The sequence below is a fragment of the Sorex araneus genome, chromosome X (assembly GCF_027595985.1).
Source record: "Sorex araneus isolate mSorAra2 chromosome X, mSorAra2.pri, whole genome shotgun sequence".
In the NCBI taxonomy this organism is placed as follows: domain Eukaryota; kingdom Metazoa; phylum Chordata; class Mammalia; order Eulipotyphla; family Soricidae; genus Sorex; species Sorex araneus.
This window is the reverse complement of record NC_073313.1, coordinates 317,107,897-317,135,398: the sequence shown is the minus strand read 5'-3', so window position 1 is coordinate 317,135,398 and position 27,502 is coordinate 317,107,897. Positions and strand designations below refer to the sequence as shown.

At 49.5% G+C, this 27,502-nt stretch overlaps 2 protein-coding genes across 5 annotated transcripts in view; one reads left to right on the top strand and one right to left on the bottom strand.

The window, feature by feature from the left end:
* Positions 1-20,399, top strand: part of LMAN2L (lectin, mannose binding 2 like) — a 31,609-nt gene extending 11,210 nt beyond the window's left edge. For 2 of the 4 annotated variants that reach the window (XM_004609225.2, XM_055122094.1), the window contains 5 exons: positions 9,697-9,729; positions 10,723-10,884; positions 10,979-11,093; positions 18,289-18,411; positions 19,034-20,399. In XM_004609225.2, the coding sequence (XP_004609282.1) occupies positions 9,697-9,729; positions 10,723-10,884; positions 10,979-11,093; positions 18,289-18,411; positions 19,034-19,176 (576 nt within the window). In that variant the 3' untranslated portion in view covers positions 19,177-20,399. The remainder of the gene's footprint in view (positions 1-9,696; positions 9,730-10,722; positions 10,885-10,978; positions 11,094-18,288; positions 18,412-19,033) is intronic. The other 2 variants (XM_004609226.2, XM_055122093.1) reach the window with 2 other exon arrangements.
* A 1,967-nt stretch (positions 20,400-22,366) lies between these two features.
* FER1L5 (fer-1 like family member 5) overlaps positions 22,367-27,502 on the bottom strand; it is a 54,682-nt gene continuing 49,546 nt past the window's right edge. Inside the window, 12 exon segments of the mRNA XM_055121326.1 lie at positions 22,367-22,474; positions 22,556-22,703; positions 22,886-22,995; positions 23,311-23,501; positions 23,574-23,673; positions 23,854-23,992; positions 24,105-24,188; positions 24,426-24,514; positions 26,053-26,192; positions 26,284-26,432; positions 26,603-26,773; positions 27,371-27,462. Of these exon segments, the coding sequence (XP_054977301.1) occupies positions 22,367-22,474; positions 22,556-22,703; positions 22,886-22,995; positions 23,311-23,501; positions 23,574-23,673; positions 23,854-23,992; positions 24,105-24,188; positions 24,426-24,514; positions 26,053-26,192; positions 26,284-26,432; positions 26,603-26,773; positions 27,371-27,462 (1,521 nt within the window).

The following is a 27,502-nucleotide window of genomic DNA, read 5'->3' as shown; positions in this document are numbered from 1 at the left end:
GGTGACTATCATGTATCAAGTAATTCACAAATATTATCACTCCTCATGAAATCTTATAGTCAGTATTGTTTGATTAACAATGAGTAAAGAAACTTAAAAGCTAAGTTCAGGGGCCAAAGGGATGATAGTACAGTGGTGTCTCTGTGTCAGGGATCACTTCTGATGGTGCTCAGGGAAGTAAATCAAACCCGAGTCGACTGTGTGCAGGGCAAGCACATTACCTACTGTACTATCACTCTGACACTCAACTGTGTTTCAATAGTGTATGTGAACCAGATACTGGTTATTTTTTTGGGGGGCAGGGGGCTGGCCACACCAAGTGGTATCAGGTGCTACTGCTGGCTCTGTGTAAAGAGGGGTCACTCTGCGGTGCTCAGTGGACCATGTGCTGTCCGGAATTGAAACTGGGCCTCCTACATGCAAAACCTCAGAACCACTAGATATTTCTTTTATTGTGGTTGTGGGATAGGGAGGGCATACCTGGTGATGCTCAGGGGTTACTTCTGGCTCTGCACTCAGGAATCACTCCTGGTGGTACTTGGGTGACCAATTGGGATGCTGGGGATCGAACACTGGTTGGCCACATGTAAGGCAAACACCTTGCCCATTGTACTATTGCTCCAGCCCCCAATCATCAGATATTTTTTAAAGCACTTTTACATCTTTTATTTAGTTACCATAACAATCCTAGGATTAATAGTAGTATTATGCTTGTGTTATGGGTAAGAAACTGAAGTGCAAAAAGGTAAAAAATCTTGTCAGAAAGTGCAGGGTTTATGGTGCTTGCCTTGCATGTGGCTGACCCCAGGTTGATTCATATCTCTGGAAGTGACCTCCAAACACAGAGCTGGATGTAGCCCCTGAGCCATTCTGAATATGGCTCAACCCCCCACCAAAACCCAAAAAAGTTGTCAAGACACACAGATAATAGGCCTGATCCAGAGACTGCAGTCTCGTCATTTGATTCGTTCATTTGAGCACAGGAAAGGGAGATAAATATGGTAGCTTTTAAAAGCTCATAGATGTTGATGTAGAAGCTGTGGTATGGAGCTGTGGGGCAGGGGCAGGGGCAGGCAGGGTGTATGGAACCATTCCTGCAGCCCCGCAGATGAGAGGACAGCATTTCTCTGGGTTCTGTGTCTCTGTCACCCGACAGTGCCTGGGCCTGCTGCTCAGCCCCTACCACATTTCCTCATGGGGGGAAACTAGGACGTTTCCAGCCCCCACTGAGGCATGGGAGTGGCTTAAGGGGGTACAGTATCTGGCGTTCAGTGTGGCTCTCTGAAACGATGGCACGCTGAACGGCGCTGAGCTCCAGTTCCCCGCCAGCAGTGCAGTCCTGGAGTCGAGCTGAGCCTGTGGAGCGCTTGCTTCACTGCCTGTGTTGGCAGCTCCCTTAGTAGTTACTAAAATGTTTGCTGAAGAAATAGAACGTTTGGGTAGACCTTTAACAGACTGAGTCTGTAATGAAGAAGGACTCACAAAGAAAAAGCCAGATGTAGATGGCTTAACTGGCAGATTCTACCAAACATTAATTCATAGTAAATGCCAATTCTCTTTCTTTTTGGGGGGGACGGAGTTGGGAGGAGGCACACCTACTAGCAGTGCTCACGGCTCACTCCTGGCTCTGTGCTCAGGGCTCACTCCGGGCAGGCCTCAGGAGACCATATGTGGTGTAGGAGATCAATCCCAGGTCAGCTGTGTTCAAGATAAATGTTTTACCCACTTTATTCTGGCCCAATACCAATTCTCAATACAAGAAAGAGGAAGACACACTAGCCAACACATTCTTTGAGACAAGTATTACCATGACACCCAAACCAGATAAAGATGTCACTGGAAAATAAAATGATAAACCTTTATTTTTGTGAATATAAATGTAAAAATTATCAACAAAATACTGATAAGCCAAACTTAGCAATATATAGAAAAGGATAATAAGGGGCCGGAGCGATAGCACAGCAGTAGGGCATTTGCTGTGCACGAAGCTGGCCCAGGTTCAATCCCTGGCACCCCATATGGTCCCCCGAGCCTTCCAAGAGTTATCCCTGGGCACAGAACCAGGAATAATCCCTGAGCACCACAGTGTGTGACCCCAAGACAAAAGCAGAACACAAAGGGTACTTGCCACATTTATAAATAGAGGTCTGATACAAATCTGTCTATCAGAAGTCCAGCCAATATTTTTGCATAAATTAAAAGGTCCATCCTAAAATCAATTTGGAAATTCAAGAGAACTAGAATATCAAAAATAATCCTGAAAGGGGCTGGAGAGATAGCACAGCGGGTAGGGCGTTTGCCTTGCACGCGGCCGACCCGGGTTCAAATCCCAGCATCCCATATGGTCCCCTGAGCACGGTCAGGAGTAATTCCTGAGTGCAGAGCCAGGAGTAACCCCTGTGCATCGCCAGGTGTGACCCAAAAAAGCAAAAAAAAAAAAAAAAAAAAAATCCTGAAAAAGAAGCAAAGTTGGAAGCCTTACACTTCCTGATTTCAAAACTTACGCAAAACAGTAGTAATAAACACTGTATCACTGTCATCCAGTTGCTCATCAATTTGCTTGAACAGGGACCAGTAACGTCTCCATTCTGAGACTTATTGTTACTGTTTTTGGCATATCAAATACGCCACGGGTAGCTTGCCATGCTCTGCCACTCGGGCGAGATACTCTTGGTAGCTTGCTGGGCTCTCCGAGAGGGGCGGAGGAATCGAACTCGGGTAGTATTGTCATATAGACATATAGATCAATGGGATAGAATTGAAAGCCCATAACTTTCGCATGTAAATTTTCATGAAGTTTCTGAATGTCTCAATGTGGAAAGAAAAATCTTTTCAACAAACGGTGTTGGTACAAGCAGAACAATGAATACAAGTAAAATTGAACTCAAGTGTAGGGGCTGGAGGTGGGGCTCCACATGTAAAGCACATGTTTCTATGCGTGAGGCCTGGGTTTGCTCCCCAGCAGCAAATAATAAATGTAAAAGTTAAAATTCTAAAATACTCTAAATCCAATTTTTTTCAAGTGTTAATTGCATTTGCTTCATCCTTTTTAAAAATTTCTCTTGGTGTGTTTATATGTATAATTATGGGTGTATATATTTTTCTGAACTCTGATAGTAAAAGCCTTTATAATGCTCCTTTAGCTCTAAATACTTGAAGGTGTTTCCGCCCCCCCCCCTTAAAAACAAGAGTTCTCTTATATTGCCACAGCAAAGTGAGGAAAATCGGGGATTGGGGTGATAGTACAGTGGGTTTAGCCTTGCACATGGTCGACCCAGGTTTGATACCCAGCATCCCATAATCCCCTGGGCACCGACAGGAGTAATTCTTGCGTGCAGAGCTGGGAGTAACCCCTGAGCACAGCCAGGTATGACCCAAAAGGGAAACAAATGTGAGGAGGGGTTGGAGCAATAGCACAGCGGGTAGGGCATTTGCCTTGCATGCGGCCAACCCGGGTTCGATTCCCAGCATCCCATATGGTCCCCTGAGCACTGCCAGGGGTGATTCCTGAGTGCAGAGCCAGGAGTAACCCCTGTGCATCACCGGGTGTGACCCAAAAAAGAAAATAAAAAGTGAGGAAAGTCAGAAACTTATTATTGTAACTATTTAATCTCCTGAATTTACTCAGATGTCTCCAAGTGTTCTATTATATTCTCAGGGGTTGTTTGTGAATCTGTGCTCAGGAATGACTCCTGGCTGTGCTGGGGGACCATATGTGGTGCTGAACCCACCACATGCATGACAGGTCCCTTACCCCCATAACAACAACTCTCCGACGTTCCCCTTTCCTTTATTTTTTTTTTTTTTTTTTTTTTTTTTTTTTTTTTTTTTTTTGCTTTTTGGGTCACACCCAGCGATGCTCAGGGGTTACTCCTGGCTTTGCACTCAGGAACTACTCCTGGCGGTGCTTGGGGGACCATATGGGATGCCGGGGATCGAACCCGGGTCGGCCGCGTGCAAGGCAAACGCCCTACCCGCTGTGCTATCGCTCCGGCCCCTCCCCTTTCCTTTAATCCAGAATTTTTAGGCAATAGTCTTTGTGTTGTAATACACACACACAGTCACATTCACACTCACACTCACACACATACTATTTAGAGCTCTGTTTTGAGTTGATTTGTGTGGATTTAAATTTTTTGGAGGGAGAGGGGGCGGTTTTGGGTCACATCTCATGCTCAGGGCTTACTCCTGGCCCTGCACTCAGGAATCACTCCTGGTGGTACTCGGTGGACCATATGTGATGCCAGGAATTGAACCTGGGTCAGCTGTGAGCAAGGCAAATATGCTGCCCGCTGTACTATCGCCGTGGCCCCTGGATTTAAAAGTTTTATATTTAATTGTATATGTCAGTCTTTCATATTAATTGTTAGTGAGAGATTTATAGCTTTATGATTGAGCCCAGGGCCCTATAGCCAAACTACCCGGTTTCTTTCTTTTTCTTTATTTGCAGTGTCTGGGCTCAAACCCTGTGCCCTCCATACTCAGGGCACGCATCCTACCACTGGGCCACATCCCTGGCCCTTAGTTTCACCCCTTAATAACTGGGCTGACTTGAGCAAGTTTACTTACTGAAGATACAGGAATACTAATACTACTTGGGGCTGGGGAATGAAACAAACCCTTCTGTGCATGTGGCTGAACACAGTGTCTACACTGAGCCGGTGCTCAGTAATTGCTCACTGTTCCTCTTCCTGATGCTAAGTGATACTCCCAGGGGACATGGTGCTAGCCCCTGGGCCACTGCTGTGGTTCTGTCTCTCCCCATCCTCTTCTGCTCCTTTTTTTCCTGCTGAGGTTCCACCTGACTCGGTTGTGCTGTGCTTTAGAAAGGAGCACTGCTCGCAAAGGGTCTCTCCCAAACGCTGTGCAGGCATTCCTGCCGGCGGGTCACTGTCACTGGTCTAAGAACAGGAGCAGTGACGGGACTTTGTGAATGCTAAATGTTTCATAATAACATCATTATTTAATTCATTTTTTAATGTTCTTTTAAAAATAATGCTTGGGGCCGGAGCGATAGCACAGCGGGTAGGGCATTTGCCTTGCACGCGGCCGACCCGGGTTCGATCCCCAGCATCCCATATGGTCCCCCAAGCACTGCCAGGAGTAATTCCTGAGTGCAAAACCAGGAGTAACCCCTGAGCATCGCTGGGTGTGACCCAAAAAGCAAAAAAATAAATAAATAAAAAAAATAAAAAAAATAAAAATAATGCTTTCTTCAGGTGGTTGTTCTGTCACTTTGTATTTCAATATCTAATTAGTAGGTGAAAAAACAAAACAGAAAAGTCAGATTTTTTTTATGTTTTTGTTTTGTCTTGGGGCCTCCCGCAACAGGGCTTGGGGGACCACATTGTCTGGGGATGAAACCCTCTGCATACCCTCTAGCCCTGTGAGCTATGTCCCCAACTCAAGACAAACCTGTTAATCTCTCAAATACTTTTGGTAATTTTTTACTGGCCTGTGACTACCAGTTGTCTGGGTTTTAATGCTCTAAACGAGTGTTTGGTTTCATGCTTCTGGCTGAGCACTGTGAACCCTCTGTCTAGAGACCTCCTTAATTTAGTCATTGATGGAGTAAACATTTAGTTACTTCTTCCTGAATGCCAGACACTGGACTAGATGTTTGGCATTTCTTATTTCATCTTCATAATTAACCCATAAGTAGTGTACCTTATTCTGCCTGCTTGCAGTGAAGAAATAAAATCTTAAAGAGATGCTGTCATCCTCCCCAGGTTATGCAGCTGTAACAGAGGCCACAGAGTCCAGTCTCCCGCACTTCAGAGGTGCTTGTGCCCTTTTTCCTGTTTGACGGTTCACAGTCTGTGTGCTTTGGACCTGGAGTTTGGTTTTTAAGTAATATTGAAATATAGCTTGATGTATGTTTCAGGTATGAGTGCTGAAATGGTGCCCATGATTTACATGGCTAGTGCTCGACCACTGAACCAACCTCCTGCCCAGATGGGTCTTTTCAATCAATATAGGTTGAAGGTGGGCCCTAGAGAGTAGGGCATTTGCTTTGTATGAAGCTGACCCTTGTCCACTACCCATATGGTCCCCTGAGTACAGCGGGGAGTGATTCCTGAGTGTAGAGCCAGGAGTTAAACCTGAGCACCACCGGGTGTGACCCCAAAACAAAACAGACACATAAGAATGACAGATTGAAAATACAGTGACCAGGAACAGGGTATTTTCTCTTGCCCCCCTTCATGCTGGGCATCAAACCCAGGTCATGGTTTTTTAGGCATTATGATTTACAAAGCTGTTAATAACAGAGTTCCACCGTCTGACTCCAAACCCACCCCCAGTGTCAGCGTCCCTCCATTCCTGGTCATGATTTTCAGTGACCTTGTAGCCCAAAAATTTGCAGCCATTTCTTCGACCTCCAGAAAGCAGTCATTTGGATGGCAGGCTTGAGTTCCTCATTCTCCGGTCACTCCCCAGTCAGGAATGAAGCTGGCACCTTGCTGGCGTTGGGCGTCTTTAGCCTTTGGGGTTAGCTAACTGTGGCTGCTTTCCAAGAAAGGAAAATTCGCAGCTGCGAGAAATTAGTGGCTACCAAAGACCCACTTAAAGAAGTCCTGACTGGGTGTAGACGGTGAGATGGCACTTAAAGACTTACTGCTAGTGGGAGGTGAAAAGTTGAAGCCCAACTCCTGGGTTGCTGAAGCAGACAGATTTCTGAGATTTCCTGTTCCCTTTGTGTCTAGTGCAGTGTTTTTATTTTAATTCTAATTGTTTGTTTGTTTGTTTGTTTGGGGGCCACACCTAGTAGTACTCAGGGATCTCTCCTGGCAGGGCACTGGGGACCATGTATGGTGCTGGGAATAGAAGCACCCAAGTTGGCCATGTTAGACGCAGGTGGCCTACCTGCTGCACTATGGCTCCAGCCCTGGGCAATGTTTTTAAATGTGGCTGCCCATAACAGCCATTGTAGGCTTATTAAAAAGTAACCCCTGCCCCCAACTGGACCTACCGAGTGCAGCTCTCACAGAGGGACCCAAAGGAATGTGCCAGTAAAAGCTTCTGGACTGGCACTTGCCTTGCACGCAGCTGATCCGAGTTCAATTCACAGTATCCCATATGGTCCCCTGAGCACTGCCAGGAGTAAGCCATGAGCACTGATCTAGGAATAAGCCCTGAGCAATGCCAGGTGTGGCCCCCAAACAAACAAAAAATCCCCAGAAGCTCTCCTGGGAGACGCCCCCTGCAGCTCAGAGTCAATGGAGGAGATAGTGATTGGGTGCTGCTCTCTGGAGAGCCCTGCACCGGTGGGCAAGGATGAGGACCACTGTCCTACAGCCTGCTGGAGAGTTGCCGCTTCAGCTTGCCATCACCAGTGCGGGGACCAATAAAGAAGCACACTTGGAGACCATCAGAACACCTAAAGACATTTTTGGGTTTTGTTATGTTTTTATTGTTTTAAATTTGTATTGTTTCATTGAATCATCGTGAATTAAAAAGTTATAAGGTTATTCATGACTGAGCTCAGGTGTACAGTGTTCCAACCCCAGTCCTTTCATCAGTGTCCACTTCCCTCCACCAGTGTCTCTAATTTCCCTCCTGCCCTCCGTGGGACAGGCTTGTTTTCGTCTTTCCTTTGTAGCAGTGTGTCTTATAATACTATGGCTTATAGGGTATAATCGTGCACATCACTTTACCTCCTCTCAGTACCCTGTCTTCCTCCAGGATGACCACTTACTTCCCTGCACCATTGTCAGTGTTTTCTTCCTTGACTTACTCCCCTGCCCCTTTTCTCCCCACCTCCCACCCCTTTTCCCAGTGGCAAGTTTCCTACTGAGGACCAGTTTTCCTGATTTTTAGTTCTATTGCCTTTGGTTATTTGTTACTTCCCAATTACATTTCTTTATACCCTGCATATGAGAGAGATCATTTAGTCTGTCCCTTTCATTCAGCGTGATACTCTCCAGGTCCATCCATGTATCAGCAAATTGCATGATTTAATTTTTTAAGGCTGAGTAGTACTTCATTGTTTATACATACCCTAGTTTTTTCTTCTTTTTTTGCTTTTTTTTTGGGGGGGTCACACTTGGCAATGCACAGGAGTCACTCCTGGCTTTGTACTCAGGAATTACTCCTGGCAGTGCTCAGGGGACCATATGGGATGCTGGGAATCGAACCCGGGTCGGCCTTGTGCAAGGCAAACCCCTACCTGCTGCACTATCGCTCTGGCCCAATGATGACAATGTGTCTTGATCTAGGTGATAGCTGTAGATGTCGTTCCTTGGCAATTTAATCAACAGTTGATTCATTTTATATGTTTAAGTAGACAGATGCCTCATTGTGCTGGGTAGCACTAGGGAGGCCCCCTCCCACCCTGGCCGGACGTGACCAGTGGGCCCTGAGTGCGAGGGCCCCACCTCCTCCGCCCTGTCAGTGTTTCAGACACCTGTCTCTTCTGGTACCTGGAGCATGGCGGTCTTGTGCTGTCTGTAGCTCAGATCTTGTGGTGTCCTGACTCCAATGCTCGGGGTCTGTCTTCTCAGCAAGATGATCCCTCATCTTCCTCTGTCACAGCACCCCTTTTGTTTTCACCACAGCATTCGTCACTCTCTGAAATAAATTTATTCGAGTGCCTGTTTGTCTCTTCCCCTCTGATGCCTGCTTCATGAACACATGTTCCTGTCTGAGTTCTTCCCCACCGAGCCTCCTGCTCGTGGGACAGTGGCTGGCTGAGCAGGACTCCCCCAGACCAGAGGAAGGATGCTTGGGGCTCTGCACCCTGGAGGCCGGCCCTTCCACAGTGCAGGGCTGAGCTCAGCTGTGCCTCATTGCTAGTAGCTTATAAGAGTTATAGATTTCTAGAGTGAACCAGCCTTCAGCCTTAGGGTTTTTCTTTTCTTTTTTTTTTTTCCTTTTTGGGTCACACCCGGAGATGCTCAGGGGTTATTCCTGGCTCTGCACTCAGGAATTACCCTTAGTGCTCAGGGGACCATATGGGATGCTGGGGATCGAACCCAGGTCGGCCGCGTGCAAGGTAAACAACCTACCCGCTGTGCTATCACTCCCGCCCCCTTAGGGTTTTTCTTAATCCATTGGAGCTTTCCCTTTTCTCGCAAGTTGTAGGTCCAAATGCCTGCGCTTGTTTGGAAATCCTTTTGTGTACTCGGTGAATGATTCCTTTGAATGCGAGTGAACATCGGCGTCTCTCAGGTGATGGGGTTTAGTCTTCTGGGCAGGTGCTGTGCCCTGAGTTCCTGAGCAGGAAAGGATGTTCTGAATTTGGAATAATTAGCCCTTTTTTGTCTCCCCTTGCTACAGAAATACTTTCTGTTTGGGGACAGACTAACTGGTTGCCAGAACTTTTGACTCTGAGACACTGTGGGTCCTGCTTGGGCATTGGAGCACTGTGAGAGCTCCTGAAAGCGTCAGGACCCTCCCAGGGTTAAATCGGTTAACCTCATGACCCCTTGGGAAACTCTGAAATGGTAACAGGTTCCCTGCCTAGAAAATGTCCATGAGTCTGTACGTCGAGTCAGGCCTGTAATTTTGGCGGGGGAGGGAGGCCAAGCATTTGCTGAATGCCCTCTGTGGACCCTAAATTCTATTTTGGGAATTTAGATTGGCGTGTCCACCTGTCATAGCTGGGTCCTAGCTCCTTCACGGCTATTTCTTTCTGACTTCGTCTCCTGTCTTCTGTGCCCTCTCTTGTTTTCGTAATACCCTGCTGGACCCTCTCAGGCCCAGAAGAGACGGTATTCTCCAGGAGTGCAGGTACTCATGGCCAGCTTCTCCACCTTGGCCCTCCCGCATTCCCTGTGTCCATCAAACCTTTGCTACTGTTTGGAAACCATTTGGCTGTTGTCTCCAGAGTCCCTGGCCTCTAATCGCGACTGCATCTTCACCTTGCATGCTGACTGTGGGGGCCAGTGAGCAGCTCACATCGAAGGGGCATGTTTGTCTTCCCTCCGCTGCCTCTCAGCACTGCCTTTGCACTGGGTTTGGTCTGGAATGGTTAGCACATCCTCTCCAACGAGAGGGCCTCTGAAGAATATGGGCGGGGGGGCGCAGGGTGTGAGACTCTTTCAGTGGGACACCTTGCCCTGGGTGTTCTAGGGGGTTGCTCTGTGGATGGGTCTCCTGAGCAAGCTAGAAGGTCTTTGAGGGGGCTGGTCAGCTGAGAACACCGTCCTACAGCACAGGCCTGCTGCTCACTCTGAGACCTGCTTCGTGTGCCAGTGGGATTGTGAAAGGCAGTTTTCTTGATGGAAAGATCCCCCCCATAAAGAGGTATTTCAGAATACCAGGGTGTCTAACACTTAACCTGAGGGCTAGGGGTTGTGTGGGGGAAGAAAAGGAGCTAAGTGAAAAGCTTCCAGGGAGAGGGAACGTAACAAAGGCCTTTTTCCCCAAGAGGTTCATAGCAGTTTGGGAGATCTGCATGTGGACCCAAAAGAAACCCACCCTCTCTGGCAGTCTCTGCTGCCAAGTGATGATCTCTGGTGGCTTACACGGCCTTCAGCAGAGTCCTAGGGAGGCCATTTCAGGCGCGCCCAGGTAGTTAGGCAGGATGGCTCCCGAAGGCAAGTACAGAGATGAGCTGCCTCCTGGGCCCCGTCTGTGAGTGAGCGTGCGAGGGGGGCGGCGGGGGCTGCTGTGGGCCTGCTATGAGGGCGGCAGCTTGTCTGTGCAGATGCCTGTGGCTTTTCTCCCGGCCTTCTGAGAGCACTGCCTTACTGCCTCTGCTTTTCCTTCCCTGCTTCCCAGAGGGTGTTCCCCTACATCTCAGCCATGGTGAACAATGGCTCCCTCAGCTATGACCATGAGCGGGATGGGCGGCCTACAGAGTTGGGGGGCTGTACAGCCATTGTCAGGAATCTCCACTATGACACCTTCCTTGTGATCCGCTATGTCAAGAGACATTTGACGGTGAGTTCAGGTTCCCGATGCGTTTGGTTGTCTAGGTTGTTCTTGTTTCTGCTCCCATGGCCCGGCCCTGATCTATTTCTTCTTTTCATTCTAGATAATGATGGACATTGATGGCAAGCATGAGTGGAGGGACTGCATTGAGATGCCAGGGGTTCGCCTGCCCCGGGGCTACTACTTTGGTGCCTCCTCCATCACTGGGGATCTCTCGGGTACTGCCACGTGCACCCTTTCTTTGCTGAGACACACAGGCCATAGCCAGGCCTGGGTGAAGCTTCTCAGGGAAGCAGCAGAGGAGCAGAGCATAGGAAGCAAGTGTCCTGAGAGTGCTTACCGCTCTGCATTCTTCCTTCCAGATCCCCCCCTGCCTGGCCGGGGCTATGCCAGACCTGTATTCCTCACAGGGAGCTAGCGGGAACAGTGTTTGCGGCTTCCTCCATGGCTATTCCAGTTGTGTTCTGAGCTCTGTACTTTCTTCTTTCTGGGGCCTCTTTCTACAAGCCACCTCTTCCTCTCTAATGCACTTATTTCCCCTTCTCCTACCAGCTTTTCCCGGACACTCCTGAATTTCCTTTTGAGACTATACCCTGTGGCTCAGGGGTCACTGCTGGCAGGGCTCAAGGGACCATATAGGGTGCAAGGGATTGAACTCAGGTTGGCTGCACGTGAGGCATTAAAAGGCTTGTACCCACAGACTCTGTCCAGCGCCCAGTGTGCTGTGGCGTTTTGTTGTGAGGAAGGGCCCTCCCAGTGTTATTGCAGTGGGGGCACCTTCTGGCCCAGTGCTCAGGTGCCCCTCCAGATAGTGCATGGGGGACCATGTAGTGCTGGGGGCAGAGCTGGGGATTGAACCTGGGGCTCCTGTGTGCCCAGCCCTTTGAGGAATCTCCCAGACCCTGCTCAACCTCTGCATTGTACAGATTCTTCTGTTTTCTGCTCTCTGCTCTTTACCAGGCTGCTCTTGGCCCTGTATCTCTGTCCCCTTAGCACTAGTCTCTTAAAAGTCACTTCTGTTTTCTTGCCATTTCAGTTCTTGATTCTCAATCCTACTCTTTATCCTCTCTCCTATCTAACAGGTTACTCCAAAACTCCTAACCTTCTTGGAGTTTTAAGGCACTCCTGGTGGGTAGATATTATATGGTGCTGGGAATTGAACTTGGTTGGGTGCATGCAAGACAAGCACATCACTGGCTGTATTATTCCTCTGGCCCAGATTCTGTTGCCTTTGGTATACTCTGTTTCTTTTCTTCAGTGGGTTTATTTTGTTTGTTTGTTTTTTGCTTTTGTTCCCTTTTTTTTGGGGGGTGGTCATATCTGGCAATGCTCAGGGTTTACTCTTGGCCCTGTGCTCAAGGATTAGTCCTAGAGGTGCTTAGTGAACCATATGAAGTTCTGGGGAGCAAATCTGAGCCAGCTGCATGTAAAGGCAGAGCTATGTTCCTTTATAATCCACATGTGAGAGATTGTTCTATATCTGTCCCTCACCTTCTGACTGATGTCATGGATGGATCTCCAGATCATATCCACAACAGCAAGTGACATGATTTTGTCCTTTCTTACAGCTGAGTAGTATTCTGTTTTGTATCATAGTTTTTTATCTAGTCATCTGTTATAGGACATGTGGACAATTTCCAGATTTTGGCTATTGTGAATAGTGATGTAAATGTGGATGGATCATAGAAGGGCAAATGCCTTTTCTGCAGAGCCTTTAGACCCTAGTAGTAGACTCCAAGTATTATTGCTAGTCATACTGAAGCTTAACTCTGAACGTTTAAGAAGTGTCCATATTGCTTTCCCAAAAGCTCAAGCTAGTAAGTATTCCCACCAGCATTTTTCCCCACATCCACCCCAATGCTTTGGATTGTGCTGTGTAATAGGTTTTTTATTTTTTTCTTTTCGATGAGTGCCTTGATGTCCTGGCATGTGGTGATATCTCATTGTTGCTTTGATTTGCATTTCCCTCATGATAAGTGAATTTTTTTGTATTTCTGCTGGCCATCTGGATATCTTCTTTGAGGAAGTTTCTGTTCATCTCTTCTCCCTCTTTTTTGATGGGGTTGATTTTTGTTAAGTTTTACAAGTGCTTTATATATCTTGGCTATTCCCCCTGGCAGATGAATAGTGGGTAAATATTTCCTCCCAGTCTGTGGGGTCATCATTTTTTCTGGTCGTCATTTCTTTTGCAGTGCAGAAGCTTCTTAATTTGTTGTAGTTCGATTTGTTATCTTTGCTTCTGTTTACTTGGCCAGTAGTGACAAATGCTGGTCACTCAAAGGAAATGGCTTGTCTGAAATTGGCAGCGGCTACTTAGTTCCAGCTGTTGTTGTCAAAAGTATAGGTGTAGTGAGAATTTATCTTAGTTTTATAAGAGAAGATGGAAGTCTGGATTTTTATTTTATTTGTTATTATTTTGGAGCCTAGGACCTCACCTGGTGTTCAGGGGCTACTCCGATATCTGCACTTGGGGGTTGCTTCCAGTAGTGCACGGGAGACGGTATAGTGCTGGGGCTCAAACTTGAGCTTCCTCCTCAGACAGAGAGCATTGGCTTAACTCTTCGCACTATCTCCCAAATTCTGGATTTCTAATTTTTTTTTTTTTTTTTTGGATTTTTGGGTCAACCCGGCGATGCTCAGGGGTTCCTCCTGGCTCTGCACTCAGGAATTATTCCTGGCGGTGCTCCGGGGACCATATGGGATGCTGGGAATCGAACCCGGGTCAGCCGCATGCAAGGCAAATGCCCTCCCTGCTTTGCTATGGTGCCAGCCTCCTTTTTATTTTTAGGCCACACCCAGCAAAGCTCAGGGGTGTGCCAGGAGTAATTCCTGAGTGCAAAGCCAGGAGTAACCCCTGAGCATCGCTGGGTGTGACCCAAAAAGCGGGGGGGGAAAAAAAAAAAAAGCTCAGGGGTGTCACTCCTGCTCTGCACTCAGGAATTACTCCTGGCAGTCCTTTGGGGACATATTGAAATGCAAGGGTCAAACCTGGGTGAACCACATGCAAGGCAAGCTGTACTGTCACTCTGTCCTGCCCCCAAATCTGGATTTCTAAAATGAGATCTTCTCTTTTTTAAATTTATTTAAAATGATCAACTTATTTTAAAAATCAAACTATTAAAAATACTTTTTTATACAATACAAGTATATAATCCAAAGGGTTTATTTTTGTTTTTTCCTTTTGTTGTTGGACCACACCCAGTAGTGCTCAGGGCTTACTCCTGGCTCTTTACTCAAGGATCACTCCTGGTGAGACTCATGGGACCATGTGGAGTTCCAGGGATTGAACCTGGGTCAGCCATGTGCAAGATAGGTGCCTTATCCCTTGTACAATCTCTTAACTCCTGATGAATTTTGATATATATTCATACCCTTGCAAACACCACTATAGGCAAGATACAAAGATTTCTTCTTTGGTGCCCAGGAGATAGTGGCAAGTGGCAGAGCACATTTCTAGGACATTTAAGGCCTTGACTTTGATTTTTAGCACCACACCCCCTCTGTACCCTCTGCCACTTCTAGGCACAACTCTGGTGGTCCCTGAGCACTGTTGGCCTGTGCCAGGCCACACTTCACCCAAAGTGCCCCCCACTCCAATCACCAGCACTGCTGGCTGCAATTCCAGCAATTAAAAAAAAAATTTTAAGTTAAAAAAAATAAAATAGGGGGGCTGGAGCAATAGCACAGCGGGTAGGGCATTTGCCTTGCACTCGGCCAACCCGGGTTCGATTCCCAGCATCCCATATGGTCCCCTGAGCACCGCCAGGGGTAATTCCTGAGTGCAGAGCCAGGAGTAACCCCTGTGCATCGCCAGGTGTGACCCAAAAAAGCAAATAAATAAATAAATAAATAATAAAATACGGTTGGCCAGAGCAGTAGTACAGCAGGGAGGGCGTTTGCCTTGAACGTGGCCAACTTGAGTTCAATCCTGGGCATTTCATATGGTCCCCTGAGCACTGCTAGGAGTAATCCCTAAGTGCAGAGCCACTGCTGGGTGTGAACCCCCAACACAAAAAAACAAACAAAAATACAAAAAAGAACTGGAGAGATAGTCCAGTAGATAAGGCACTGTCCTTACCTGCAGCCGGCCCAGGCTGGATCCTAGTCACTACGTATGATCTCCTGAGCACTGCCAGGAGCCATCCCTGATTGCAAAGTTAGGAGTAAGCCCTGAGCTACAACCACGTGTAGCCAAAAAATAAACAAAAAACAAAAAAATCCCAGAAAGTCCTCTGCTGTCCTCTTTAGTATCCTCCCCTGACTCTGGTCTTGGGACTGCTTTCTGTCACCTGAAGTGTTTCCTTGGGCACTGACAGTGCCGTGGGGCAGGCAGCACCGTGGCAGCAGCACGTGACAGCATGGGGGCAGGAGACGCTGGCTGGTGCTCTGTCTGTCACTCAGGTTGGAAAAGCTCCCTTGTCTTGTGCATTTTCCTTTGAGCTTTCAGCTCTCACAGGCCAGCACCTCCTGATGTCCTGATTTTCAGTGGGGGCTTTTTCCTAACTGGTAAAAATGGCCAAAGAATAATGTTGTTTGCCAAAAACAGTAACAATAAGTCAATGAGAGATGTTACTGGTGCCCGCTTAAACAAATCAATGAGCAACGGGGTGACAGTGACAGTGAATAAGAAAACCGGAGTACTGCACAGTGGGTAGGGCGGTTGCCTTGTATGCATTGGACCCGGGTTCAATCCCCAACACCCATACGGTCCCTTAAGCCCCACTCAGATCCCTGAGCACAGAGCCAGGAGAATGCCTTGCGTGTTGCCAAGTTTGACCCCCCCAAAAAAAAAAATCTCTAATGCAAATTATATCAAGTAGAATGCATAGAACTTGAGATGATTTTGCTAAGTAAAATAAGCAAGTAATTGAAATACAATGATGGGGTAGTTTTACCCTTGTGGAATATGAATGATGGCAAACAAACTGGTATAGAGGGGCTGGAGAGACGGTAAAGCAGATGGGATGCTTGTCTTGCGTGCAGTTGACGCCGGTTTCAATCCCCTGTCCTGCATATGTTCTCTGAGTGTAGAGCCTGGAGTCAGTCCTGAGCACCACCAGGTGTGGCCCCAAAACAACAAAACTAGCTTCTAGACTCAGTGAAGATTGTAAGTTTCAAATAAAAGAAAGAAGGGCCCTCTCCTACAGAGCCTGTGCAGGCAGGACTTAACGTTCTATGGCTGAGAGCCACCTCCCCAGGCCAGACGATGGCAAAGGACTGGGGCTGGGGGTGGGGAGGCAAACAGGAACAGAGCCCCAGGCTGGTTGGTAGTCGGTTTATTTCTCTCTCCTCCTCGACGTAGTCTGATCTCTCCCTTACGGTGCAGTAGTCAGTGCAGTAGTTGGAGTCATCGTTTTGGTTGTAGCCCCGGGTATCAGAGTTCTATTATCCTAGTCTGACGCACCTCAGAGTCCTCTGCTTCCTTATATCGTCTTCCTCGTCTCCACATAGTCTCATAGCCCTCTACATCCAATCATCATCGTCGTCTGGTTCTCCTAGTCCCAAAGTCTCCAAAGCCTCAGTTCTCCTTGTCTTCAATGTCTCGTTGTTGACCTTCTTGTCCTCAGCGTCTAGTCCTCAGTGTCTAGTCTCAGCGTCTAGTCCCAGGTTTCTCGTTCCCAACGTCTTCAGTTCTCAATGTTTTCAACATCTCCTCAGTCTCGTCCTCACTTGCCCCTTACAGCAAAGGTGGGGTTGAACATTATCATAACAACAAAGAGAAGCAAAGCCTCTCCTACAGGGGATTAACTCAAGGACAAATTCACATCTGAGGGTTCAGCACTCCAGTTTACTAGGAGATTCTGTTCAAAGTCCGGATTCCATCCAGGTGTATTGCTTTCTTCTTTCCTTAGCTAGTAACCCATTTAAAGTCATAGTAAAATTACTTCTTATAATATTTTTGGCAATGTCATTTTGTGTGAACACAGTAAGAGATATATTAAGCTTAAAGTTTGGCTCTTCCTGGGGACATCTCACTATATATTCCAGACCACAGTCCTCAGGCTAGTTTAGTCTTTCCTAACTCCAACAGGGTCCTTATTCAGTTCCTTCTATTTGGGTCATGACAGAGTTTGTCCATGACCGTGCTTTTAACTTACAGTTAAATATTATGGCACTTGGCCTGGCCCATTTTGTTGCCAGAGTAGCTCACAGCTTGCCCTGGGTCCATCCAGTCCCTCGTCGGGAGTGCTAGGAATTAAGGGCAACTGAGGCTTAAGTCAAGTAAATATGGATGCCCAGTCAATTAACTCCCATATTACATAGCATAGCATCAATTGTCTTCCTGTGTCTATACAAAAAGGACGTTGCTAAATAAACCATGCAAATGACATAAAGGAAAGAGAAAAGCAATATAGGATTATTAGTGCTTGATGGAATTGGGTGTGCCTCATTGCACTGTTGTGGGAGTGCCTCAGAAAACCTTAAGATCCCTGGGGGAGGAGCAAGGAAATTCCACTGTCATCCCTCAGAAGACTGGTGATTACTAGAGAGGAGAGAGGGTAGGGTGGTATCGGAACTTTGGGTGTAATGAATCCCACATGCATAGAGATGTTAAGCCACACTCTTTATAATGTAAGATAATGATAAACCAATAGTTAGAAAGACCAAAAATAGATGAAACTTTTCCTCCCTTACTCTGTTTGGGGGCCATACCTGGCAGTACCAAGAGCTCCTCCCCATTTGGTGCTTGGGAGCCACAGGCTTCCGGGAGTGCTCAGGTGGCCATGCTGGCCTAAAGTCTGAACGAGGATTCCACATGCAAGTGTAGCCCTTGGTGTTAGCCCACCAGCCCTCCTTTATTTTTTCCTCTCTTGTTTTCAATATCTGCTCACTTATGCTTATTTTTTAACGTCCTCCCTTGTCTCCCTTTACTCTTGTTGATGGGGGTTGCACATGCCTGGCTGTGGTAACGCTCCTTTAGCTGAGGTGGGACATGGCGAGGCTGCTTGCGCACTCAACTGAGGCTTTTGCACTCCCGTCACTGTGATGCTTGCACAGGTGTCTTCCTGGGCCCCTCTCTCAGTTGAGGCCCACATTTTCTGATCATGGTGCCCGCCAGGGGTCACATTTCCTAGCTGGGGACTCTGAGGTGGCTTTTGTGGTGGTGCTCCTTTGGTGTGTCCCACCCCTGTTCTGGTGCCCACACATCCCAACTGTGGTGTGGTGGGAAGTGGTGTGTAGTGCCAGGGTATTCAGGCCACAGAGCTGCCTGCTTTGTGCTCAGTGCACGGGTGTCTAAATTTGTGCCCATATACTTGCGAAGCAGGTGCTGAGCCCCGAGCTCTCATTCCTTTGGACCTTAATTGTTTTGTTCAAGGTTACTATTAGCTGGAATCAGAAGCTTGAACCAGGATACTGGAAGGTACTTGTTTTTGAGGTTACTTGAGTAATCTTTATTCTTCCATTGTCTAGATAATCATGACATCATTTCCCTCAAGTTGTTTGAGCTGACGGTGGAGAGAACCCCAGAAGAAGAGAAGCTGCATCGAGATGTGTTCTTGCCCTCAGTAGACAATTTGAAGCTACCTCATGATCGTGAGCATGGGGGAGCCTGTGGGTGAGGGAGAGGGGTTGGGGGCGGGGAGGTCTGAGTAACTGGATCCCTAGCTTTCAGGGCTCTTCCTGTGCTATTCCTGTAAAGAATATGAAACACAGGCCTCTTTTCCCCTCATCTCTCAGTTATGGCAGAGTATGTGCACATCAGCACTTGTTACATACTGACTGCCATGGCATCCATGCAGCAGGCGGCAATCACTGTGTCCATGGACTGTTTCCATGGCAGGCCGAGGCCCTGTGGTCGGTCGGTCGGTTGGTTGGTTGAGTGGCAGCCACACCTGACAGTGCTCAGGGCTTACTGCTGGCTCTGTGCTCAGAGATCACTCCTAATGGGTATGGAGGACCACGTGGAGTGCCAGGGATCGAACCTGGGTCAGCTGTGTGCAAGGCAAATGCCCTACCTGCTGTACTATCTCTCTGGATCCCTGAAGCCCTGTGGTTAAAACCCCACTGACTGAGTTTATAAATGGCGGTACCTGAAAAGGGAGATTCTAAGCTCCTGCTCCTGGAAGTTGGTGCCAGAAACTAGGGGATTAAAAGCTGATTGGTTGGTCCCAACTGAGCACCCTGGTTCTGATTTGCTTTTCTTTTGTTTCCCCAGTGACAGCCCCTATGCCTCCCCTGGGTGGGCTGGCTCTCTTCCTCATCGTCTTTTTCTCGCTGGTGTTCTCTGTATTTGCCATTGTCATTTGCATCATTCTCTACAACAAGTGGCAGGACCAGAGCCGCAAGCGTTTCTACTGAGCACAGCTGCTGCGGGGCCTCTGCAGGGGTCTGCGTGGCCTCTGGTGTCTGGCCACTGTGCAGGGATTGCTCTGTGAGTGTTGCCGAGAAGGCAGGATGCTGCATCCCCAAGGGTTGCGGGACATTAGACTCGGGTTCCGGAACCCCAGCCACCCCTGGGGAATGCTGCTGTGCTGTCTGTCCTTGCAATCCTTCCACTTGGGAAAGGAGAGGAAGGGGAGGAGAGAGGCTGATGAAACGCCGGCATCACAGAAAGAAACTTGGAGCTCAGGCTGCCTTGTTGATGGGCTCCAGGGTCCTCTGTGCTGTTTGAAATCTGCAAAGAGCAGAACACCGGTGACCCTCGTCCGTGCTGGTTAAATCTTCATTGGTTTTTGCCTTTCCTCCAAACCTCGGTTCACCTGAGTCTTTCTGTAGAGACCTGAAGAGGAACTTTCTTCCCTGCCTTGCCTTCCTTGTTCTTTCATTGTCCTCCAACTGCAAGCTGAGCAGAAAAGACTTCCTAGTGGGACTTTGGGTCCTAGCGCAAGCCCACACTTTACCTGTGCTTACCCAGTGGCCCCACTGCAGCTTTTCTTACTGCTCTCCCTGTGTCCTGTGGTGCAGTTCCAGGCTCTCTGATGCAGTCCTGCTGCCCACAGGCTGCAGCTCCTCCGTCAAGAGGAGGAAGCCACAAGTCAAGAGAAGTTTGGATATCTTGGGTTGCCTTGGGACCCCCGTTGAGAATAACTGGCTCCATATGTCAGTAAAAGGAACAGTCTCCGTATGCCTGACCATGGGGACATGTTTTTGAGGGGTCATTGGAGCGTTTCGCTGCAAGGTTTGTTTTTTTCATGATTTTGGGAATTCCACTTTTTGAGGGCTCCAAATGTTGAGGAAGCTGCTTTCATAGAGATTCAGCGTGGGTACGATGACCACAAGGAAGAGATTTGGAAAGAGGAAGAGATGTGGTTTCCTTTCCATGGTGGAGGAGACACAGTTGTCCTGGCGTTACACATCTGGAACATGCTCTTGATGCCCGGAGGCTCAGTCAGACTGCAGAGACTGCGTAGAAGCCTCCAGAGTCCACTGCCTTATCTGACGGGGGTCACCACTCAGCTGTCTACCTGTGGTCACAGTCGCCAACTGTCTCCCTCAAGGGCCTGAGACTCTGAACTTAGTCACCGTATACTTTTGTAGCATAAGGGAAATTCTTAAAATGGCTAATAGAAAATCAAACATGAGTTTCTCACTTGGTGTCCTTCCTCCTGAGAGGGGTCTGGAGGTCCTCTGAACCTCAGGCTTGTCAAGCTTTGCCCTCTCCTGGCTTATGAAAGCCCATAGCTGTGTCCAGAAAGAAGGGAGCTGGGCTCAGTCTGCATTTCCATCTAGGCATTTTCTGTCTTCCATGCACATCAGAGACTGTCACGTTTGCAAATGGAATTAAAGGGGGGTGCGTGCCAGAGGACATACTGTGACCTTGAACTTGGCCTTAGGAGCAAGTAGAACTAAAAAAGGAAATGAGTTTTTGTCCTTTTTGAGTTCCAGGAGAGATTGGGTAGAACCCAGTGGTGGGATGACCCGACAGTGGTGTATAGGTGATTTCTTTCTTGGGGTGGTATGTGTATGCTGTGTGTGGTCCTCATGAATGGGGGGTACACATGTGTGTAAGGTCAGACATACAGGTGCTGTCATGGAGTTGTGTATAGCGTGTGTGTGTGTGTGTATGTGTGTGTGTGTGTGTGAGTGTGAGAGAGAGAGAGAGATATCAAACATTTTGTTTGGGAGTTTTTCTGGTGCTGAGCTCCTTTGGACTTTTTATTTATTTATTTATTTTGCTTTTTGCGTCACACCTGGCTCTGCACTCAGGAATTACTCCTGGCAGTGCTGAGGGACCATATAGGATGCTGGGAATCGAACCCAGGGTCGGCCGCATTCAAGGCAAACGCCCTACCCACTGTGCTATCGCTCCAGCCCCCAGGACTTTGTATTTTCCTATATGTATTTATTTGGGGCTACACCCAGTGGTGCTCAGGGACTGCTCCCTGTATGGTGCCTTGGGGGTTACTTTGGCAATGCTTGTGGAACCATATAGTGCTGGGATCAAACCCAAGGCATCCTACATGCAAAGCATGTGCTCCAGAGGATTTAGGGTTTGGGATCATACCTGGTGGCACTCAGGGGCTCCTCCAGCTTAGTGCTCAGGAGTCACTCCTGGCAGCCCTTGGGGGACCGTGTGGTGCTGGGGAGTGAACCTGGGCCTCCTGTGTACAAAGCCTGTACTCAGCCTAGTAAACGAACTCTGGTCCCCTGGAGGCTTCTAATTTTTTTGTTTTGGGGGCCACCTATGAGGGTGTCCAAGGCTTACTGCTGGCTCTGTGCTCAAGGATAACTCCTGGTGGGCTCAGAGGACCATATGGGATGCTGGGGGTCAAACCTGGCTCAACAACATGCAAGGCAAGCACCCTACTGTTGTACTGTCACTCTAGCCTCCCCTGTAGCTTTTCTAGAAAGAGGGCATGAAGTCATGAAAATACCCTCACCAGGCCTGGGGCAGCTTTAGGGAGAACATGGTGCAGGACAACAGCTGTGCCAGCTGGAGCTTTTCTAGAGTTGTGGGCATGTGACCCCTGGTCTGATCACGTGCAGGAGGTGCCTGGCCCACGCTGTGGCTTTGCACTCAGCTTGAGACTTGTCTGTTTGTCCCGTGGTCCCAGGTAGGAACAGGCCTGCCCGTCCCATAGGGGCATTATTCTCCTAAGTCCCCTGTCCTTCCATCGTCCCACTGACTCAGAACCTCTCTGCTGGGCAGAGACCCGAAGGCCTCAAGGTGGTGCAGAGAGAGGCACTATTTTCCCAGGAGTCTTGTCTGAAGACAGGAGGTTTCAGACTTCCGTATGGCTCCAAGCGTCCACCACTGCACCCCCAAATTATAAGGCAGCAATATTATAAAACTTGTTTATTTCAGTTTCAGGAAAATTACAACTCTGCTCTCCTTGTTGAAAGTGATTTTGGAACAGAACACCCAGAGTATCAGGCTCCCTGCGCATGTCTTAGAAGACAGAAACAGGAGCTGCCCAAGGAAGCGCTGCTGGGTAGGAGAAAAGCTAAGCAAAATGACGGATCATCTGGGAGAGTATCTTTGAGGTGACTCCTCTCACTCAGGTGGAGTCCAGGGGGAGTCTAACTTAGTCTGCTGTAGACCTTAGGTTCACATGCTGGCTGCAGAGGACGGAAGAGACCCTGGCCCACTATTTTCTAGGTTAGCAGAGCTAATCATCCGGAGTTCAGGTTTGATCCAGGACATGGCCAAATAGTTCTAGAGAGAAGAGGCACTGGCTAGCCTGAGGTAGCAAAGAGCTACCAGTGCCTCTTCCTCGTCCCCATGAGTGTCACTCACCGGAGTAGAATAGATAAAGTTGAATAGCAAAAGCCCTATAACCAATAGGACCAAGGTCATCAAGAATTTGTATCGGTAACGTCTCCACAAAACATAGTTAAGAGTTCGAAAAGGTGCCCGAAGCCATCTGATGAAGCTGGAGGCCCGCCTGTCCACACGCAGAGATGTCAGAATGGGGGGCAGAGGGAGGCCGCTGCCACTGGCCCGGGCCTGGGCCTGTTCCTGTCCCGCAAACTTCATCTCTTTACTCTCTCCTGATTTGAGCTGTGGAAGTGGGGTGTCTGGTCCCTCCCTTTGTAGGCCCCCCATACCGTGCAAACAGAACCTTACACGGGAGGATAGAGTGTAGGATACTGGTTGGGCTCTGAGTGGCCTCGGCCTGTGGGCTTGAGTAAAGCATCCTTCTCTGTCAGCACCTCCAGTGTCATCTTTACTTTGCCCTAAAAATGTCGGGGGGAGGGGCGGGGGAAGGGGACTGAGCTGAGCTTGAAAGAGTAAGAATAGCTTCTTGTTTTGTTTGGGGGGGCACAGCTATGGTGCTCAAGAGAGTTTATCCCTGGCTTCGAGCTCAGGGCTTGCCCCTGTGATGCTCCGGGGATCGTGTAGCACCAGGAATCGACCCAGGACTCCCACATGCTACGCATGTGCTCCAGCCCATTGAGCTCACCCTCTCCAGTACCAGGAGGGAAAATAGAGAATCTGAGAATCAAGACCCATGACAGCCCAGGTGGTGGACGCCTTCCCTGGGCACTTACCGACATGTACCATTTATCTCCCTTAAGGGCCTGACATGGCCACCAGCCAGTCACAGTCTTCTTCTTGAAGAGGGAGAAGCGTTCAGGTTGGAAGTAGGGCCATACGGGGTCACTTTCCATCAACCTGATGGAGCACTGCATGGCTTTCTTGGCTGGGAATGGCATGTTGGAGAGATTCAGCTCCAGCATCCCTGAGTGGAGAGATGCCGTCAGCAGGAAGGCGTGCCCTGTCCTGTGGTCCTGGGTCACAGGCAGGGTCTCACCTAGGAAGTCATCAGCAGAGATGATGTCATTGTCCCAGACCTGGATGATGAGCCGGGCTGGGAACTTTTGTGATGTGGGGTTCAGGCTCCAGACATAATCCTGGAGGATGGCCGGAGGGTGTGTTACAGACCTGCCTGTAGTGTCTCTGGTGCCATTGCAGCCCGCAGGCTGTCCAGTGGAGGGTTTCATCTGAAGTCCCCTTCCACGTGCACTAGGGCAGCCTGCAGGTCTCCCGGAAGGGCGTGGGGGGGCAGGAGCGCACCCACCCCGGCCTGTTACCTTCTTGCTTAGGACGCACATTTGCTCCTCTGGCAGGTAGTCAAAGGGGAAGATGAAGCGCCAGTTGAAGTCGGCTTTCCCCAGGGATTGGTAGTGGATATCTGTACTCTGCATGTCCTTCTCCAGCCCAAATAACCACCTGCGGCAAAAGGCCTTTCACCTGGGGGTGGGATTTGCTTGAGCCCTTGGGGAAAGGGAGACCCCTGGGAGTCACAGCCCGGGGATGTGCAGGGGTACCAGCCCTCGCGCACCCTTTGATGTAGATGTCACTCATTCTGCTGATGTCCTGCAGCTCTACCTCGGCCGTTTCCCAGATAACGCAGCGCAGCTCGTACCTGCAGTCACCAAGCTCTCAGGCCTCCCTAGAACTAGCTCTGTGACTGCAGCCTCAGGGGGGAGGAGCCCTGGGCCCTGCATGCCCACACGAGTCAGGCTTCACTGGGGAGTGAGGAGGGGGGCCAAGGGAAGAAAGTTCCCGTGGAGGAAGAGCGTGACCGTGTGTCAGCCCGGGAGCATTGGGCCGGGCAGGCTGTGCGAGCTGCGCAGAGACTGGGAGGTGTTTTGTCACTCACCTCTTAGCAGTTCTGGGACTGATGCTGATGGGAGGACCAGGAAGCCCAAGCTTCTTGGGGAAGAGGTCCACCCACAACTGCACCTTTCCCTACAGTGGAGATGGATTGGTTTGCTGGCTTCTGTTGGTGGCATGGGGGCCTGGGGAGCCCTGGCCCAGGTACCAAAGTCTGTTGGAACTGTGTTGCCCACAGTGAGGGCAGGATGTATCTGTGAGACATTTGTGAGTGGAGGAACTTGAGCAATTGTCCATCAGTTCCCCCTACTTGTTCATTTTTTGTTTGGGGACCACACCCAAACAGAGATGCGCAGGGCTTAATCCTGGCTCTGAGCTCAGGGATCACTTGGGAGACCCTCTGGGGCTGGGGATCGAACCCAGGTTGACCATGTGCAAGGCAAGAGATTTAACCCTTGTGCTCTCTCTCTCCTCTTATTTCTTTGGGGTACTGGGAGAGGTTGGCGTCTCACGCCTTATAGCCCTGACCATGAAGAATCTAGACTCCCAAGCCTCTTTTCCTCTTATGCTCTATAAACACATCCTAAGGATAAACAGTCCGCAGATCACTGAGGTCTGAGGAAGATGAAAATGGTGAGGAAGAGGGCAGGACAAGCACACACCACTCACCCTGGAAAAGAAATGCCCTCTTTCAAGCCATCTAGTTGGGAATTGACCCCAGGAGAGATAACAGGTTTAGTTCATGGGAACGGTAGTGCTCAGGTGCTACTCCTAGCTCTGTCCTTAGCAGTGCCCTGGGTACTCTGGGGCACCCAGGGGAATGCTATAGCATGCTCTCAGCCTGTTGAGCTCTTTGACTTGTGAATGGTTTGAAAAACATGCTTAGGACAGAACTTGTCTCCAGAATGTGGTGTGAGTTTGAGAAATCTGGCATGAGCCATCTGGATGGCTGGAAGGTAGCTGATAATTGGAGTGAGTTTCTCCCTCTCTCTGGGGTTTATTGTGAGGGAGAAAACACAACCTGTAGGGGGTCGGAGTGATAGTACAGTGGGTAGGGCGTTTGCTTTGCATGCAGCTGACCCAGGTTCAATCCCCGGCATCCCATATGGTCCCCTAAGCACTGCCAGGACTAATTCCTGAGTGCAGAGCCAGGAGTAACCACTGAGCATCACCAGGTGTGACCCAAAAAAACAAAAAAAGAAAACACAACCTGAGAATAATAGCCAAACCAAAATTGTAATATCTACACCTCTGACCCAGAGGAGACTAAAGCAGTGTTTGCATGAGCTGGCAGGGCACCTTCTCCATTGGCGCTGAAGTGCCTCCCTGGAAACTTCTTTTTTTTTTTTTTTTGCTTTTTGGGTCACACCCAGCGATGCTCAGGGGTTACTCCTGGCTTTGCACTCAGGAATTACTCCTGGCGGTGCTTGGGGGACCATATGGGATGCCGGGGATCGAAGGTGGGTCGGCCGCGTGCAAGGCAAACGCCCTACCCGCTGTGCTATCGCTCCGGCCCCTCCCTGGAAACTTCTTGCCGTCACCATTTATGCAGCCTGCTCACCTCCAAGGCCAGCACAAGGGCGAATGTGTGATTTCGCCTTCCCCCCTCACCTTGGTCTATACCCTAGGAACGAGCGCCCGGCTCTCTGGGGGCAGCGCTGACAGTCTCTTACCTGGTCGATGCCCGGCTGGCTCTCCGAGTACAGCGTGCGGGTCTCCACGTGCTCGGGGACCAGCCCCTGCAGGCGCAAGACGTGCAGGGCTAGGCGTTCTTTCTTCGGCCCCAGATAAGGCAGACTAGGGGTCTTCGGCTCTGGGGTGGGGGGAAGCAGTAAGTGCCATTAGTCTTCCTGTCTCCCAGGCAGGCCGCCCACTCCCCGGGCCTCATGGCAGGCGGCGCTCACCAAAGTGCTTCAGCTTGAACACTGTTCCGCTGTAAACCACCAAGTCCTCTTCCATGTTGAACACGGGCCGAGACAGCCCCTTCCGCCTGGCATGCTGCTCCAAGAGGACAGTGGGGGGCACCTGATCACGCCACTGGAAGGGCCCCGACCTGTGGGCATGTGCAGGGAGAGGGGAGAACTGGGGTGAGCAACAGGGTGGCTGGTAGGCAGCAGGCGGGCAGAGCCAGCACGGGAAACATCCTGGTTCCCAGGTGCAGCCCTGGCAAGGGCCGAGGGCACTGGGACTCTCTCCTGCCCTCTCCAGCTGATTCTCTCTCACAGGCAGTAGGATTTGGGGATCCCACAGCGAGCTCCAAAGCCAGACAGGAGTCGGTTTTCCAGGTCGATGATGGTGGTTCCGATCTTATCATCGGGGGAAAACAGGTCAAAGTCGTACAGCTGGATCTCCAGGTCCTTCTCCAGGGGGATGGTGCAGTTCAGCTCAAACATCCTAGGGCAAGGGCGTCGGAGAGGGAGACTGGGGGCCTCTTACCAGCCACCTTCCTCCCTGGCATCTTTGTCTCTGGGCCTGTGCTCCACCCTCTGCTTAATCCCCGTGAATATGGGGGCAGAGCCTGATGATGACTTTTATGCACAATGGCCAGCCCCCAGTTATGGCTAGAAATACTTTTTTTTTTAACCAGGGGCCACGCCAAGCAGTGTTTTAGGTAGGGGGAGTGCAGTTAGGAATTTTCATGGTCGTGCTTGTTGCACACCTCACAGTTGGGTGCTTAGGGGCCACCAGGGCCACCCAGGAGATCTTCTGAGGGTGTAGGGTTCCCGGGAGAGAACTCAGGCCTCTTGTGTGCCAGATGTGTTCAGCCACTTAGAGTTGTCTCCCTGGCCCTGGAAGTAAGGTCTTATGGGCGTTGGACTCCAACCTCCAACCCCAGAGAGTGTTGGAGAAAGAAGGTGGGGGAGCATCCGTCTCCCCTCTGCCGAGTGCCCGGATTGAGGAAGGCTTCCCACTATAAACTTGGAGCTCGGAGCTGGAGCTCTCTCCAGGCATGGTGAGGAGAGCAGGACCTGCTGAATGGGAGTGACTCACGTGCCGAAGATGGGGTCCAGGGTGTTGGGCTGGTATTTGTCTCGCGTGCCCAGTACCATCTTTCCCAGTTTCAGGATCACGTAAGGGTCACACTGGAGTCAGGAGTCAGGGAAGGACAGGAAATGGGGGATC